Genomic DNA, 13,742 nt, shown 5'->3' on the forward strand with positions numbered 1-13,742 from the left:
GTAGTGGAGGTGTTGGTGGTGATGGTGGTGGTGGCGTTGAAGGTGTTGGTGTTGGTGGTGGTGATAGTGGTGGAGGTGATGATGGTAGTGATGATAGTGGTGATGGTTGTGTTGATGGTAATGGAGGTGTTGGTGGTGATGGTGGTGATGGTGGCAGCAGCTGGCAAGGTAGGAAGTGGTAATGCAGTTGGACAGGCTCACCTTCTGCCCACTCATAGTCTCTGCTCCCCTTTCTGGCAGGTGGCTCCTGCCCATTTTGTTGGTTGGGACTCAGTTGCATGGCCACATCTAAGTGTGAGGAAGACTGGGAAGAGTAGCTTGGTTTCATGCCCAAGACAAGAAGACAGGCTGGTGAACAGCTAGCCATCCCTGCCCTGGTGGCCATCTGTAATCTGGCCTGGCCTTCACCTACCTTTTTAGGCTTCAATCCCACCACACCACTCCAAGCTCCCTATGCATTTCCCAAATTAGAATAGCTGCTATTATCCCAAAAAGCATTTTCCTGCCTCTGTTGCTGCCCCTGTTAGAATGTCCCTTTCCCTATATCCACACATCGAATTTCTGTGTGTTCTTCAAGACCCATACTTTGCCATGAAGGATTCTTTGGGTTGAAATGTATCTCACTCCCTTCCCATTCTTCATCTATGTGTCTGTCAAAGACCATGCCACTTTTACCTTCTTTGTGGGCATGTCCATCACATCCATTAAAAATCAAGCTCCTTGCAGACAGATGGTCATGTCTTAACATCATGCTTAATCAAAGCAGACCTGAAAGAAAGATTTTTACCTAATTGCATCATTCTCTCTATGTTCCTGTAGAATTGATACAACACCTCCTATACAGCAGGTACCAAGTAAACTGATGCCAACTCAGACCCTCAGGTGCCCCCTTCCCCCATCCATGGATGGACCACGGCACTCCAGTTCCAAGAATGAAATCTACTGCATCTACAGTAACTGAGAGCAGATTTGCCAGAACTTTTAGCAGGCATGTCCGCTAACTATGCCCTTGTCAAGGGCATGGTGAGAAATACTCTCTCTTACCTCAAAACCAAGCTAGAGGGAAATTATTTTCTTTCCTCCTATTTTTCTCTTCCCTTCCTCTCTTTCCCTTTTTTTTTCTCTTGGATTCTTTTTTTTCAATCTTACCCTTCCTCCAATCTCACTCCTCTCCTGGACTTTTTTCCTTAAACAAATATTTAGTTCTTTGTGTCTATGTGTACAAGACAGATCTGGATCAATAATTGTAATGAAGTACAAAATTACACAAGCGTGCTTTTCGCTCTTTGGACTTCTGCAAGGCAGCAGAAAATTTTCCAGAACAGACGGGACAGCAGGGAGAGAGACAGTAACCCTGGTCCCCTCCTCCCCACCCTCCGTGAATCCAAAGTCCTTTTGCTTACAGATACACTGCATGGCTCTATTCAGACAAGGTAGTCTGGATCCACCTCAAACAAGCTGCCAACTGACGTTTTGCAGCTTGATGCAGATTATGCTAGAGCTGCTGAAGTGCAGTTCTGTGAGCAGCCAAAATAGAAATAAATTTTCAGTGTCCTCTCACCTGAAGGTCAATAATTGTGCTTGAGGTACATATCATGCTCTACTAGCCAGCTTTTCTTCTTTGACAGATGATCTTGTTAACATTTACTTCAGTCAACTTGGGGTATCTGCATTGTCATCCTCGTTGATTGGTGTCATCTGGTTTTGGACCTAGACGGTAAGAACTTTGGCTGTTTCATCATTGTCCATTGAGGTGTCCTTGAACAAGTCATTGTGGGGAGAAGAAAGATGAGACCCTTTCCAGAGTGAAGGAAAGAGCATGTCACCCTGTAAGCACTTTGCTCCAGACAAGTCAGTGCCCAGTGATGAGTACGGGTCTGAGAACAGACTAGGGGATGTGTGGGGGAGGGTAACAATTGTACCCACAAAGACCAACGGCCAGGCATCAGGGCTGTTAGAGGCTTTGTCATAGGAGCTAAAGGCACAGACTCTGAAAACAGTCTGCTCAGATGAAAACAGCAGTTCTCTCATTTACAAATGACATGGGACATTGTTCAGAGGACTCTGTGCTTCTGTTTACTTATCTGAATAACAAAGGGCATCAACCTCAGAAGTTTCTTGTGAGAATTAAGGTGATTAAAATGAGATTGTCCTTGCAAAGTCCTTAGCAGGGCACCTGGCTCAGAGGAAGTGCTCCCTTGAGTATTAGCTAATGTTGGGGATTGGCCAGATGCCCACCACCTCTGTCTCCTCCCTCTGAGAAAACAGAACAACTATATTTCCCAGGCTCCCTTGCAAATAGAGCTGTACTGTGCAACTAGTTCTGGGCAATGGAATGTTGGTGGACTCTTGTGCCACTTCTAGGGCTGACAGTAAAACAAACCGTGTGTAGTGCCTTGAAGATGGCTCCCAAAAAGATATATCCAAGTCCCCAACCCCCAGAGCCTGTGAAGATGTCCTTATCTACGAAAAGGGGTCTTTGCAGATGTAATGAAGTCAAAGATCTTGAGATGAGATAATCTTGAGTCTAGGGTAGGCCCTAAATCAAATGACAGGTATCCTCGTAAGAGGAGAGAGAGAGAAAGAGAGAGAAAGAAGGAACACAGATACACAGTGAAGAGGTCCAAGTGTAGATAGAGGCGGAGATTGGAGTTATGTGTCTACAGACAAAGAAACTCAAAAATTGTCAGAAGCACAAGACGCTAGGAAAGAGGCATGGAATGGATTCTCCCTCAGTGTCTCCAGAAGGAACCAACCCTGCCAACATCTTGATCTTGAATTCTGGCCTCCAGGGCTGTGAGACAATAAATTTCTGCTGTTTGAAGCCCCCAGTTAGTGTCAAATTTTTATGGAAGCCCTAGGAAACTAAGACACCAGGTAAGCACTCAAGCTCTTTCTCTCACAAGCAAATGACCCAAAGAGAGCAGACTCAACCAAGAGATGGAGCCTGAATCCCTGAGTCACCACCTGGGTGGAGAGCTGCCTGGGAGAGCTGACCGTGTTCATCAGATTATACAGGAGTGAGAAACACGCTTCTTGTATACTGGACTGCTGAGATGTGGGGTTGTTTGTTACAGCAGCTAGCATTAATTACCCTGAGCACTACAACTATTATGATGAACGGATCAAAAGTAGGAATACAGGTGAGACGGAAAGGAAGAGCAACCCAAGAGCAGGAAAGTTGAACAGAAGAGGAGGCAAGCGGTTCCCCCTCCTCACCCTCAGTGGATATCAAGTTCTGGGTCTTGGGGATTCCCTGGCGGTCACTGTCAAAAAAAAAAAAAGTTCTGGGTCTTTCTCGTTCAGTTGCACTCAAAACTCTGCTGGTCCCACTTTATCCTCAAAATCTGCTGGAGCTATTTTTGGCTCAGAGACATAGTCAGACCCCTTATTACAGAACAGGGCTGTCAAGTCCAGGACCCCATGGAGAAACACTGATATGATGTCCTGGGGAGACCTCACATAGAGGAGGAGTGTGGTCTCAGGCCAGAGCCAACCCAGGAGTACACCCAGGACTGAGCTAACCCTGCTCAGGCATCCAGGTTAAAGCAAGATAAAGATAGTATAATCTGTCCGGAAGACAACTCAGTTTGTCAGATCGTCCATTAAGAAAACTGGGGAGGGGGCTTCCCTGGTGGCGCAGTGGTTGAGAGTCCGCCTGCCGATGCAGGGGACACGGGTTCGTGCCCCGGTCCGGGAAGATCCCAAATGCCGCGGAGCGGCTGGGCCCGTGAGCCATGGCCGCTGAGCCTGCACGTCCGGAGCCTGTGCTCCGCAACGGCAGAGGCCACAACAGTGAGAGGCCCGCGTACCGCAAAAAAAAAAAAAAAAAAAAAAGAAAACTGGGGAATCATAGCCTGGGGCTTAGAAACTATAGGAAAAGAGGAGAGATGGGACTCAGGAAATTCTGAGGGGCCACAGTGCAATCCGTGTCATCCCAAACGGAACTGATTTTAACTGGAATAGCTTATCATGGTCCTAGGACAGCATAGGTGCAGGGAGACAGGCTCTGTTCTGTGTAGCCAGGATGCCTAGATCTTGTGTCCATCAGAGAATTATTGTCACAAGCATCAAGGACCCTCCTGGAAAGCAGTAACCCTCTGGCAGAGAGCCCTGAGGGAACGACACTGGACCTAATGCAAGGGAGCAAGAATCATTTGGAGAGCAGCCTGGAGGGTAAGGGGGATGAGGGAGACTCCACAAAAAGCAAGGAAGTGAACATCTGGAAGGAGCAGGGAGAGTGGGCCCTGGGGAGCATCCCTGGGGGGAGGGATGGATGCACACATGCAGAGAGCATTACCCCTGTTCATCCTGAGATGCAGAAGCCACGTCCCAGAGACCTGAACGCCAAGTCATAACAAATCAATAAAGAAGGCAGCGTCCCTGAAACGACCTGAAATTCCTGTTTTCTGACCTGAAAAAGTGGAGAAGCATTCACAGGAAATTCCCAAGGACAAGAGGGAGGGTTTCTTGGCTGAAGATCCAGTGATGGAGCGGGTGAGACTGCTCCAGAAACATAAGTCAATTCTTCCCATTTTTTAATTCTTAAGAAACTGATTTCTTCATAAAAGGAGGTTGTAAAAAATATAATATAAACAAAACATATCTTCCATATGGTCCAGAAGTCTTGGGACCTGGAGTTTTGACTAAAAATGCCCACACGTCTCTCTTGTCTCACAGTCTTGGGTTGGATTCCCCCAGAAGCAAACTTTAAGGCAAGGATTTGGATGAAGGTGGTTTGACGGGTTGGTTATCAGAGGGAGCGTGGGCAGGGAAGTGCTGACATGAGGCAGGAAGGGAGTAAAGCCAATAAAGAGCACGTGGTCGAGCAGGTCACTACGTGCTATTGGGGTTCACCTCCACCAGGATCTTGGAAGGCAGGATGGTACAGCCTTGGAGTGACCCCACCTGAGGAGCAAGGGAGCCAGGAAGGTTGTCCTCTAGCCCCCCATCGGGCATTGGCCAGGGACTGCCTTGAGTAGCAGTGATGCCCCATCACCACCGAGACCTGCATGGAGGCTGAGACAAGCCCCTGGGGAGTAGCAGAGGCTTGCAGGAGGCCATAAGCATTAACTGGAGTGACCAGGGCCAGGAGACATGGGAGACATGCAGACCATTTGTCTCACCGCATCAATCCCACCTCCCCAGACCAGAGATACCAAGAGAAGTGGACAGACAGCAACTGTCCAGGGAACTTGGGCCATAGACAATGCCCATCTCCGTAGTTAGGCCACCAAAGGTGACCCTTGTGTGGCAGAGAATGTACCATCCCTTTATATCCATCCTCCCACGTGTCCGTCCCATATCCCCTTTCTGGAACTGGAATGTGGACATCATGGTTATACCCACTTTACAGAGAGGGAAATTGAGGCAAGTGGAAGTTATGGTTCTTGCCCAGGACAACACCGGTGGAAGTAACTGAGCTGGAGCCAAAGTCTGGCTCTGCTGACCACAGGTGCAGGGTGGTCTGCTCCCCTGGGAGGGTAGGTTGAGAGGAGGAGCTTCATTCCACATGGAAGGAATGACAAAAAATATGCTAAGCAGGATCCTGGATTTGCAGTGTTCAGACACCTGCTGTCTTTGCAGCCACCACAGGCTTGGGGATTTGTTTGCCTTTTTATTTTTATTTTTTGGAAGGAAGTGTCCTAGAAATGTACATGTCTTGGTGCCCATCTGTCCTGATTCTATTGTATGTCTACGCATTATCACCTGGGCTGACTTAAAAAGTCCACCACATGACTGCCTTTCTAAGACCCTCTTAAGAAAGAAAAATGAAGCACGAAGGCTGATTTTGAACTCTGACCAAATCAAGGTCTTGCTTGGCTGTTGACTGAATGAAAACACAGGGTTCCTTTATGTCTCTCAAATATGGATCTTCATGCCCTCAAATACAATGGGAGCTGATTTCTTCAGAGTACATGCAACTTGGATATATATCTATTCATTAACTCTCCCAGGAAATATTTAGCAAGCAACTAACTTGCCATCAAATGGATGTTCCTGACCTCATGGAGCTGAGCAGAGGATGTGACACTGATCAAAGAAGCACATAAATGCATGTGAAAGTGAAGCTGTAATAAGAGCCTTCAAGAACAGGACCTTATGTGTGGGGTGGGGATGTGAGGGGAGGAGTTGCACCAGAAACAGTGGTGTGTTTCCTCCACCTCCTGAGCACACAGGTGGACGAATTTCCTGCTTCCCTAGGAAATAGGTGTAGCCACATGCCTGCGTTCAGACCAGTGGAACTGCTTTGAGTCATTTCTGGGCCTGGCCCTTTACAAACCTTTGATGCCATCTTCCATGAGGAGGACAGCCATGGCTCAGAACACCTGCATCAGGCTCTGCATTGAGTAAGAAATAAGCTTCTATTGGTTGTAGTCTCCTGAGCTCTTCCAGCAGTTAGTTTTATCTCAACTGCTCCAGAAGGTAACTTGTCAGCTCAGAACTAAAGCATGATAGGAGGTAACTGGATGCAAAGACTGAGGAGCAGACTGAAATGCCCTGACATGGGAGGAAGGCCAGCACATCTGAAAAACTGAAATATCCAGAAGGTGAGGGGAGAGGGCATGTCAAGGAGATTGACTTTATCCTAAGAGCACAGTGAAGCTGGTGCAAGGTTTTAAGTGTGGGGGCAATAAAGCAAGGAAAAGGTGACACAATCAGATTCACATTCTTAAAAGAATACTCTGGCTGCTACAGGGGAATGTTCTAGAGAGAGAACAGTGGGTGCAAAGTGGAGGAATCAGAGGAATGGTGAAGTGATCCGAGTGTGAGTGGTGAGGCTCTCTCCCAGTTATCAGGTCAACCCAGACCTTTGGACCAGTGGATCATTAGAGAGTGGGGTACAAGCTCTCCTGTCTCAAGCTAGATATGCTCCCTGTGTGTGGCTTCTACAGCACAGTAGATGGTTAGAGGACTAGGGCGTGGGTGGCCATGGCAGTACCAGAGGGAAATATGTAGTCAGGGTGATGTTTCTGGCATCAGTAAGGTACACATGAGAACATGGCAGGGAAGACTTCTCCCAGTCTAACTGTGCTTTCACCTGCAACCAGGTGTCTCTGTGCAGGAATCCATCTCATAAGTCAATGACAGCCTGGCTTGGGACAAGACAGTCATCTCACTGGAACTCCTCAGTTCATTTTGCAGGTGGGCTAAGAAATGGTTCTTTAGTTGAGGGGCTGTAATAAAAACACCTACCTGAAACCCAAAAAGCACTAACAGAGAAGCCCTTCTCCATCCACCAACCCTTTGTGAGCCGTCACAACTCGTGTGATGGCATCTTTCTAAACTCTCAAGCAGCAGAGACTCTGCAACACTGGCACATAGAAATAACGAGAATGGTAGCTTCAGGGATTCAAAGTCTTCATATTCACATCTGCTTTACAGGGCAAGGAGCAGAGAGAGGGCTAGTTCAGTGTTGTACTTTTGACAATCCTCTGGCCATTTTATCCATAAACCCTGATGAGGCCCTATGCAAACCCATCATTATCCCTGCCCTGCAGATCCACCCCTGACTCCCAGGGAGGTCACATAAAACAAAGCAACAGTCACTGATATTCAATTAAGCATCTGTTAGCAAAAGAACAAACTATTTCCAAAAGGGCAACGTGGCACTGAGCAGAGTCCACTGTCACAGCCGTGAGGAAAACGTCAAAGCAGCAACTGAGAGGAAACCGTGGCAGTGAGAACACATCAGAGCCAGGTGGTTGATCAGTGAGGCTGTGGAGCAAGGCCAGTGTGTTATTCAGTCCAATCACATTACGGTAAAGGACTTCCGGGAGAACTGGTGAGCCCTGCCCCTGAGAAGGTGGATGTTGTGGACTGAATGTTTGTGTCCCCCCAAAATTCATAGGGTGAACTCCTAACTCCTAACGCAATCATGTTAGGAGATGGTACCTTTGGGAAGTAACAGGGTTTAGAACAGGTCATGAGGGTGGACCCTCATGATGGGATTGGTGCTCTTGTAAGAGAAGAGACACCAGAGCTCTCTCTCTCCACCATGTGAGGACACAGCAAGAAGGAGGCCGTCTGCTTAGAGACAGACGGTGGTTGCCAAGGGGGTAGGGGGACGGATTGGGAGTGTGGGGTTAGCAGATGCACACTATTATATAGAGAATGGATCAACAACAAGGTCCTAGTGTGTAGCACGGGGAACTACATTCAATATCCTGTGATAAACTGTAATGGAAAAGAATATGAAAAAGAATGTATATATATACACACATGTATGTATGTATGTATGTATATGTATGTGTGTGTGTATATATATGTATGACTGAATCACTTTGCTGTACAATAGAAATTAACACATTGTAAATCAACTATACTTCAATAAAATAAATTTTAAAAGAAGAAGGAGGATGCCGTCTGCAAGCCAGGAAGGGAGCCCTCACCAGGGAACCAAATCTGCTGGCACCTTGATCTTGGACTTCCAGCCTCCAGAACTGTGAGAAATAAATATTTATTGTTTAATCCCCCCAGTTTATGGTATTATGTTATAGCAGCCCAAGCTAGGATATTGGACATTGCACAGTGACTGAGAAACCCCACCTGGATCATCCATGATTTGAATTGGAGTCAAGTGAAAACTCCTTAACATGCCATTAATATGAATCCTCACCTTAAACACAAATACTAAATAAACTCTAATTGTAAACTCTTTACCCCTATCTAATCTTCCCCTACAATTATACTAATTCATTGAGGTTAAACTTCAGGGTATACAAAATGTGTGCATTCAAAGGTACAATAATAGGCTTGCAAGACTTGAGAAAAGACAACCCCATGAAGTTAAAATCAAACAACCCAAATAAATGACCTATGGAGATGCCTACCTCATGCATGAGATGGTCTCTCACTGTTACTTGAGATGGAAAAATCCCTACACCTCCCTCAAAACACAACGATGGAGTGTAAGGAAGACAAAAAAGAACAAAGAAAGAAGCTAAAAATAATAGAAAAGAAGAGAAAAAATATTGTTAATTACAGATCATAGATAAGACTGTCTGCTTGGAAATGTTAAAGAATCCACTGAAAAATGATCAGATATTATGTAGTTCAGTAAGATGAGTAGTTAATGAGTTAAATATACAGATATCAGTAGTTTTCCTAGAAAACAGCAAAACCAACTAGAGAACACTTTGGGGAAAGATTCTATTTAGAAGGACAAAAAAACTATGAAATCCCTAGAAATAGTACAAAAAGAAATCTGCAAGACCTATATGAAGAAAACTATAAAACTTGACTGAAAGTCATAAAATGCTCTAAGGACAATATTATAAAGACATCAATTCTTCCCTCACTGTACCCCAGTTTAGTTATAAATTCAGTGTAATTCTGCTTGTCCGTGGCATTTTATTTTTTTCCTGCATGTCTTGGATGTTCTATTCTTGGATGTCTGTGAGACCCGAATAATTCTTTCTTTTTTTAGTTCATGTGAGTGGGTTTCTGCTCATTTCAACCAAATGAGTCAACCTAGGCTGCCCTCCGTCTCTTGTGGGCCCATATATCTTGGGTCTTAGATCCTCTCATGCATCCCCCTGCATCTCTCTCCACATGAACTTTTGCAGCTTCTTGCAAAAAAAAGTTTGTTTTAAGATTTTTGGGCAGCTTTAACCTGCCACAATACCAGCTTCGACCAATACTCAATATCTCCTTCCCATTAACTGGCTCAGGTCCCATGACTACTGGTTCAAACTCAAGAGGACAAGATTCTGATTGTCAGAGCCCACCTCTTGGGTCAGGTGCCCACCACCGGCCCAGCTGGCTACAGCCAAGAGAAGCAGAGTCCCATGAATTGGGTTGACTCAAGAAAAAGGGTGCTGGTGATGGAGGTGATGATTGACTCTTTACCTCATGGTTTATCATTAATAATCTTCCATTTATCACACACCCACAATGAGATATTTTAAATCCCTAACGTTTTCCCATCTACCTTGCCAAGAAGATTTTATCACCACCTTGATGGTAAGGAAACCAGCTGCTCAAGGTAAACTTCTCTGCGGTCACTTGGCTGACCTGTATTTCAGAGATGAATCCAGTTCCAAGTCCCAAGTGCTGGGGTCCTGTCTCCTGGCCTGCCCAAGTTTGGCACCTCCTTCTCCTGGGCTTTGCCCTGACTCTCCTCCACCAGCCAGCCACCCAGGCTATTTAACTACAACTCCCACCATCTTTCAGATGGCTGCTGAGTGTGGCAATTCCTCAGGAAGACTTGAATGATTCTCCAAGCCTGGATGAGCTGTCTTCTCTCTGTTGCACTGCAGTATGAATCCCCCCATTTTACTGTCTATTTATCAGTGCCTCTTCCCCACCAGCCTGCCAGCACCATGACAGCACCAAGTACATACATGTAGTAGGAGTTCAATAAACATGCATGAAACGAAACTGACACCATGTGCAGCCCAGCTCGGGTGCAGCCTGGAGAGGAAAGTTCCATCCTCTTCTCTGCAATGGACACTGCAGCCCACGGGAGCAGAAAGGCCCTCCAAAGGCGGGAGTCATGAGCCACTGCTCTTTCCTCTGGCTCCACGAATCCATAGACCCAACACACCCAATTCCATGCAGAGGGAAGCACATTTGGAGTCCCCCCCCCCCCGCATTGTTGTTGGCTGGAGTTTTAGACTCTCATGAATCCACCTGGGAAGTAAAAAATTAAATTCATCCCTGTGCTTCACAAAAAGTCAGATACACCCTTGTCCTGTGATTGGAATGAAGGTGTATCAGAATCATTGAGGGGTCTTTCCAAACATCACAGCCCTCACCCCACTCCCCTCCTTTTGCTCCCATGGGGATTTGTCAGGGAGGGAGGGAGAGCTTCCTGTCCCTTAGAATATTGGGGAAGAACCCCTCCCTAGGCCTCCCTGCTTTGCACGAAAAGTCCCCTCTTGGGGGAGCTTCCTCACTATAAAACCAGATTTGCTTCCAGATATGTTGAACTGTGCTGGCCATCAGGTCCAGACACATCCAGCAAGGGGATATCCCACTTCCTTTATCTGAAATATTCAGAGAATGAGGGAGCAATGGGGTTGTTGTGAGGATGGGATGTAGAGGGAATTCATCGGAATTACTTAAGCACTTGTTTTGTTCCCAACTTTCTTTACATTGGTGTTCCAGGGAACTCCAAAGAAGACTACGTCATATTCATACCCCTGCTGTCTAGTGAAGCTTTCTATGGAGAGTTCCCTCAACCCACTGTCCTCTTTGCAGTGGGGACCACAGGCCATCAGGAGTCCCAAGGAGCCCTGGCTGGTTGCCAGTGCTGCAATGATCCTAACTAGTGCTTCTTTAATTGGAAACCCATCAGAGGAACCCGAGTTTGCCCTGTCCCTAGCAGCCCCAGAGAAATGTCCAGTAAAAGGAATGAAGATGAAATGCAGCTTCCACATCAGGTTCTCATGCGGCAAAGCTCAAACCAACAGTCTCGGGAGCGGGTGCCTCCTGCCACCTGGGGCCCCAAGGCAGACGCTCACCTCACCCCCTGGCTCTTGACTCGAAGGAGTATTCTCTGCATGTGACAGCCCTCTCCTCCCTGCCTACCCTTTGGTGTGTGGGAAGCAATTTACCTACGAGGTTTGCAGGGGAAGAGATGGGATGGGAGAGAACTTGCAGCTTTTCCAAATTGCAAGATGTGCTAAATAATCCTAACCGGTGGCAACTCACTCCCTGAGGGGTGTCAGGCGCTGCGGAGGGGGATGGGAGGGCAGACCAGAGAGCCACCTGGCCCTGGAGCACCCCAGGTATGGAGAGCTGCAGGTGAGCGGCAGACCGGCCCTCAATAGTGGGGGCATCCCCTGCGGAGCTCCAAAATGCGCCTGCTGTGTAAACCTGGGTGACTGCCCCTAAACAGATGCATCGCCCTCCCTCTTCTTGTTCTCCTGGATGAGTCTTAATTCCCCAGAAAACATTCTGACTCTCTAGCACCCCAGGACCCAGGGCTCTAATCCCATCATAAGAAGAAAATTCATCGCCATCACCAGTCAGAGGTTAGAACTCTCCAAATGAGACAGGCACAGCTGAGAACGCATCTCCCATTCTCAGCAGGAAAGCTCCTCACAGAAGGCACCCACCGTGTTTCAGCTCCAACTATTAGAGGGAGAAGAAAATAGACATCTAGCCTTACTTCTAGCAACGGTAACTTCCCAAGTTAATATAAAGGGAGAAGTGGAGGCAGACACTTGAATCATGCATCTCAACTCCATTTTATTACAACATCAAGGAAAATAATCAGTTGCAAGAGGAATGATACTGGAGATAAACAGATATTAAGCCGCTCACAATTGCATAGTCTATGCCTTCCTACAAGGGTATAAATATCACGGGTCTCTGTACATGCATTGCGGGACTGCGGTGCACGTGGGTATCATGTGCAGATGATTTCCCTCGAGGGTGTTGTTCTTTTCATTTCTTGACAGGATGGTTGAAGGTGGTGTCTTCTGACAGACTAGGAAGGGACTCTCCCGCTAGGACTGGGACCCAGCCTTTTTCTTCTGGAATTTTCTGAACTGAGACTGAATGGCCACTGCTGCGCGTTCTGTCTCTGGCGCATCCATGTCGATGTCGAACTCCTCTTGAACCTTCTTCTGCCCATCTGGAGCAAGAAAAACACAAACATAAGGCAATCACTGAGCTGCAGGCAGGAAGGCGGACAGCAGCTCTGGATCAACAAAGCCTCCGGGGCACCACATGGCACCACCCCCAGCACAAGACCTAGTTTGCAAAATACAAGCCCGTGGAGTGCGTCCTGAACCTCCTCCGAGCTCAGAAGCAGCATCTTCTGGCTGCCTGGCCTCTACCTCTGCCAGGGAGGGACGATGAAACTCAAAGAAACAGTCGCAACAGCGTAGATATTTTCTGTGCATGATTTTCTGTTCTTATGGCCCCATTTAACATTAGGGTTAACAGATACACACTACTATGTATAAAATAGATAAACAAGGACCTACTGTATAGCACAGGGAACTATACTCAATATCTTGTAAAAACCTGAAATGAGAAAGAATCTGAAAAAGAATATATATATATATATATATATATATATATATATATATATATATATATATATATATATATATATATATATATGTTTAACTGAATCTCTTTGCTGTACACTTGAAACTAACACAACACTGTAAATTAACTATACTTCAATTAAAATTTCTTTTTAAATTTTAACAATGATGTGACTTTCCTCTGGTTTCTCATGTAGATACAATTTAAATAGTGCTCCAGATATGGACCCAGTGATACAACCACTGGAGCTAAGAAAGTCGCTGAGTTTCTGTGCACACACCCTTCTATTACCAATGAGATTTACTTATTGAATTAGGGCTTCTGTTTTTATCATTGTCACAGATGGATGACACCATTCGACCTTCACAATCAAGCTGGACTTTCACAAGTCTTACATTTTGTTCCAACAAGGTAGGCTTCACATTTTTTTGCTAAGGCAGAGGATTGAACTCATTCACAGTTAAGATCATTGAAAATAGGATATAAACCAAAGCAAAGTGATCACCTGTGCTGACTGTCCCTTTGTTCTGTGACCTTTCCAGCTAAATGCTGAAAACAAACAAATAAATAAAATCCTCTAATCACTCCTTCGGTCTAGTGAAAGTTAATCATTAGAATCATTAAAGGCATTATTTATTTTGCTTTTTTTTTGGACCAGGGATTAAATCCATGATCCCTGCAGTGGAAGCTCAGAGTCTTAACCACTGGACTGCCAGGCAAGTCCCAAAGGCATT

General features: G+C 46.1%; 1 protein-coding gene across 1 annotated transcript in view; it reads right to left on the reverse strand.

The window, feature by feature from the left end:
- Positions 1–12,203: 12,203 nt before the first annotated feature.
- The window catches only part of PCP4 (Purkinje cell protein 4), a 55,440-nt gene continuing 53,901 nt past the window's right edge, over positions 12,204–13,742 (reverse strand). Inside the window, exon 3 of the mRNA XM_081234835.1 lies at positions 12,204–12,586. Coding sequence (XP_081090961.1) covers positions 12,459–12,586 — 128 coding nt within the window. The 3' untranslated portion in view covers positions 12,204–12,458. The remainder of the gene's footprint in view (positions 12,587–13,742) is intronic.

This window comes from Mesoplodon bidens (assembly GCF_964165515.1).
Source record: "Mesoplodon bidens genome assembly, chromosome: 5".
Taxonomy (NCBI): Eukaryota; Metazoa; Chordata; class Mammalia; order Artiodactyla; family Ziphiidae; genus Mesoplodon; species Mesoplodon bidens.